We start from the raw sequence: 3,046 nt of genomic DNA on the forward strand, positions 1-3,046 counted from the left end.
GAATACAATGGCGAAAGAAAAGAAAAGCCAAAAAAAAAAAAAAGAAAAAGAAAAAAAGAAAAATGGAAAATAGGAGTCTGACACTCACTACATAAAGGACTTAAGTTCAAATGAGCAAGACCAATGTTATAATTGCAAAACGGTATTGTGATTGACACCCAAAAAGAAGACTTAGACCTCTCCAACTCCCTAACTTCCTCCCTGTATTATGCTCATGTCAAACTGTCTGCGCTGCAATTCTGAAGCTGTGACCACTGTTTTACTTTTGGAATTCTGTATGATGGCTTACATAATAGTTTGTGCGCTGTGGTTACATCACAAGAGCAATTTATTTCAGAGTAAACTTTAAAGCGACTATTAAATTTGCAGGTTTATTTTTAAAGCTTTGTTTCTATTTGCAGGTTTCTTGTTAAAGAGAAGTGCAAAAACTAATGGTTGGAGCAGGCGATGGTTTGTTTTGAATGAGAAGACTGGAAAGGTATGTAAAATTTTGTGAATGTTTACTGTAATGGTCAGTAGAAATGGGTGGTTCCTGTGAATGTTTACCATTTGTTGTTCATATATTTTTCNTTAATGCTTTATTATTAATGTATAAATGAAGATATGATTTTAGAATGTAGGAACCTACAGTGTTGTAACACAAACAGCTGATGTGTTCAAGGTAGTTGGAGCTTATACTTGAAGCCAAAATAAGTGTTTTATTGTGTGTATCTTGAAGAAGTCTTTGCATGCATCAATATGCTCCTTGGAGTAAAATTTACTCTCTCCATTCAAGTTCGGTTAGGGACTGCCTGCATGTATGCTTCTACCAGATTGTGCTTCTTGTTTTCAAGTGGAAAACTTGTTTCATTTGTTTTTCAATGTGCTCTTTGAACATATGATGTATATATGAATATCACATCTGAAGTTTTGGTAAATAAGTTCACTTATGAGTTTCTGCCATGCCATCTTTTCGTGTTGACCCGGAGAGACGATTATTTACTAATATTATGCCCGCATTGTGCAGCTTGGATACACCAAGAAGCAAGAAGAGAGAGACTTTCGTGGTGTCATTCCTTTAGAGGTATGCAGAGCATAATGAACCACCGACCCCCACGTAAACAGGCACACCCACATAAACAATGCCATCTCGTTCCACAATTTTAAGTATCCCGAATAATTATTTGCTTTTTAACAGTGATTTTGTCATGTATTACTGTTGGTTATCTGAATGGCCACATTGACTGCCAAAAATGTTTACAGGATTGTAATATAGAAGAAGTTACAGATGAGGAACAGCCTCCACCTTCAAAGAGTTCTAAGGATAAGAAGGCAAATGGGCCAGATTCTGGAAAGGGACCAAGTCTTGCGTTTAAGATTACCAGCAAAGTTCCATATAAAACTGTTTTAAAAGGTAAATTTACTAAGGTTCTTTTATGTTTATTGCAAGTGTCGTAATATTCTGTTTATAAATGTTACAAATCTGTAAATTCTATGTTGAAAACCTGTTTGTTGGTTCAATTGTGCTTTGTTCTTCAGCCCATAGTGCTGTTGTTTTGAAAGCCGAGAGCGTCGCTGACAAGGTGGAATGGACGAACAAGATACGCCGTGTCATTCAACCGTCCCGAGGAGGACAAACGAAAGGTTCATCCTCTGGAGGTGGTCTTACCTTGCGGCAAAGTCTATCTGATGGCTCTCTAGTATATCATCGAACTCTGCTCGATTATTACCTAGCTTTACTCTGATTTTGTCTAATTTTCTTGTGAGAAGACGTCTAAAATAGCACTTGTCATGCACTTTAAATTTCTTTTACTTCTTACTCTTGATTATAGTTTGGAATTAACATTATAGAGTTTATCCACTTTTTCTTTAGGACACAATGACTCGAAAACCTGCTGATCCTGAAGAAGAGCTGCGGTGGATGTCTCAAGAAGTTCGTGGTTACGTTGAAGCAGTTTTAAATAGTTTGGCTGCAAATGTCCCCAAGGTAATTTATGTAGAAACTGTTAGGAATCACGGTTCTCCAAAATGGTATGATATGGTCCACTTTGAGCGTAAGCTTTCATGACTTTGCTTTGAGCTTTCCCAAAAGGCCTGGAGATGTATTCCTTACTTATAAACCCATGATCAATCCCTAAACTAGCCCATGTGGGACTACCTCCCAACAATCCTCCCCTCGAACAAAGTACACTATGGAGCCCTCGAACAGCCTCCCCTTAATCGAGGCTCGACTCCTTCTCTGGAGGCCTCGAACAAAGTACACCATTTGTTCGACACTTGTGGCTAAGTTAAGGGCATGACTCTGATGCCATGTTGAGAATCTCGACTCTCCACAATGGTATGATATCGTCCCCTTTGAGCATAAGCTCTCATGACTTTGCTTTGGGCTTCCCCAAAAGGCCTCATACCAATGGAGATGTATTCCTTACTTATAAATCCATGATCATTCTCTAAATTAGCCAATGTGTGACTCCCTCCTAACAAATGTCAATAGAAACTTATATTTGAATGATTATCCCATGTAGTTCATGTCTTTGTCTTCAACACAGTTTATTTCATTAGCGAGTTGTTGAATTTTGCAGGCTGTTGTACTTTGTCAAGTTGAGAAGGCCAAGGAAGACATGCTAAACCAATTATATAGCTCGATCAGGTAGAGTTTGGGTTTAATGTTGGTATAGACTCTATATTCTTACATATTTTCTATTTTAATTCTACTTTTAACGCTTAAATATTTTCATTTTAACGTTGACTGTTGATCGTAAGTTCGAAATCCATCTTATTGTATGCTCATGATGAACAGTGGCCAAAGCTCAGCCAGGATTGAGGAGCTTCTTCTGGAGGACCCAAACGTAAAACGGAGGAGAGAACGTTATCAAAAACAATCCTCTCTCCTTTCGAAACTTACGCGCCAGCTCAGCATCCACGATAATAGTGCAGCTGCTGCTGGTTGGTCCGACAATGATGCAGCAGGTAATCTTAGCCATTAGTTGCAGCAAATATGTTACGTTACTGATCTGCTTGATTTCTGTAAAATGAAACTGGAGTAGAAACATGGCATCATTTTGTT

At 38.2% G+C, this 3,046-nt stretch overlaps 1 protein-coding gene across 1 annotated transcript; it reads left to right on the top strand.

Annotated features, from left to right (window-relative positions):
- Positions 1 to 401: 401 nt before the first annotated feature.
- Positions 402 to 2,968, top strand: LOC111786681 (dynamin-2A-like; the record flags this gene model as incomplete). The annotated part of the gene is given in 7 exon segments (XM_023666910.1): positions 402 to 478; positions 1,007 to 1,063; positions 1,243 to 1,393; positions 1,519 to 1,679; positions 1,853 to 1,966; positions 2,562 to 2,629; positions 2,780 to 2,968. Coding segments are annotated over 7 exon segments (815 nt in total), but the record flags the coding sequence as incomplete, so codon positions are not given.
- Between the last annotated feature and the right edge of the window lie 78 nt (positions 2,969 to 3,046).

The sequence above is a fragment of the Cucurbita pepo genome, unplaced genomic scaffold (assembly GCF_002806865.2).
Source record: "Cucurbita pepo subsp. pepo cultivar mu-cu-16 unplaced genomic scaffold, ASM280686v2 Cp4.1_scaffold002385, whole genome shotgun sequence".
NCBI lineage: Eukaryota > Viridiplantae > Streptophyta > Magnoliopsida > Cucurbitales > Cucurbitaceae > Cucurbita > Cucurbita pepo.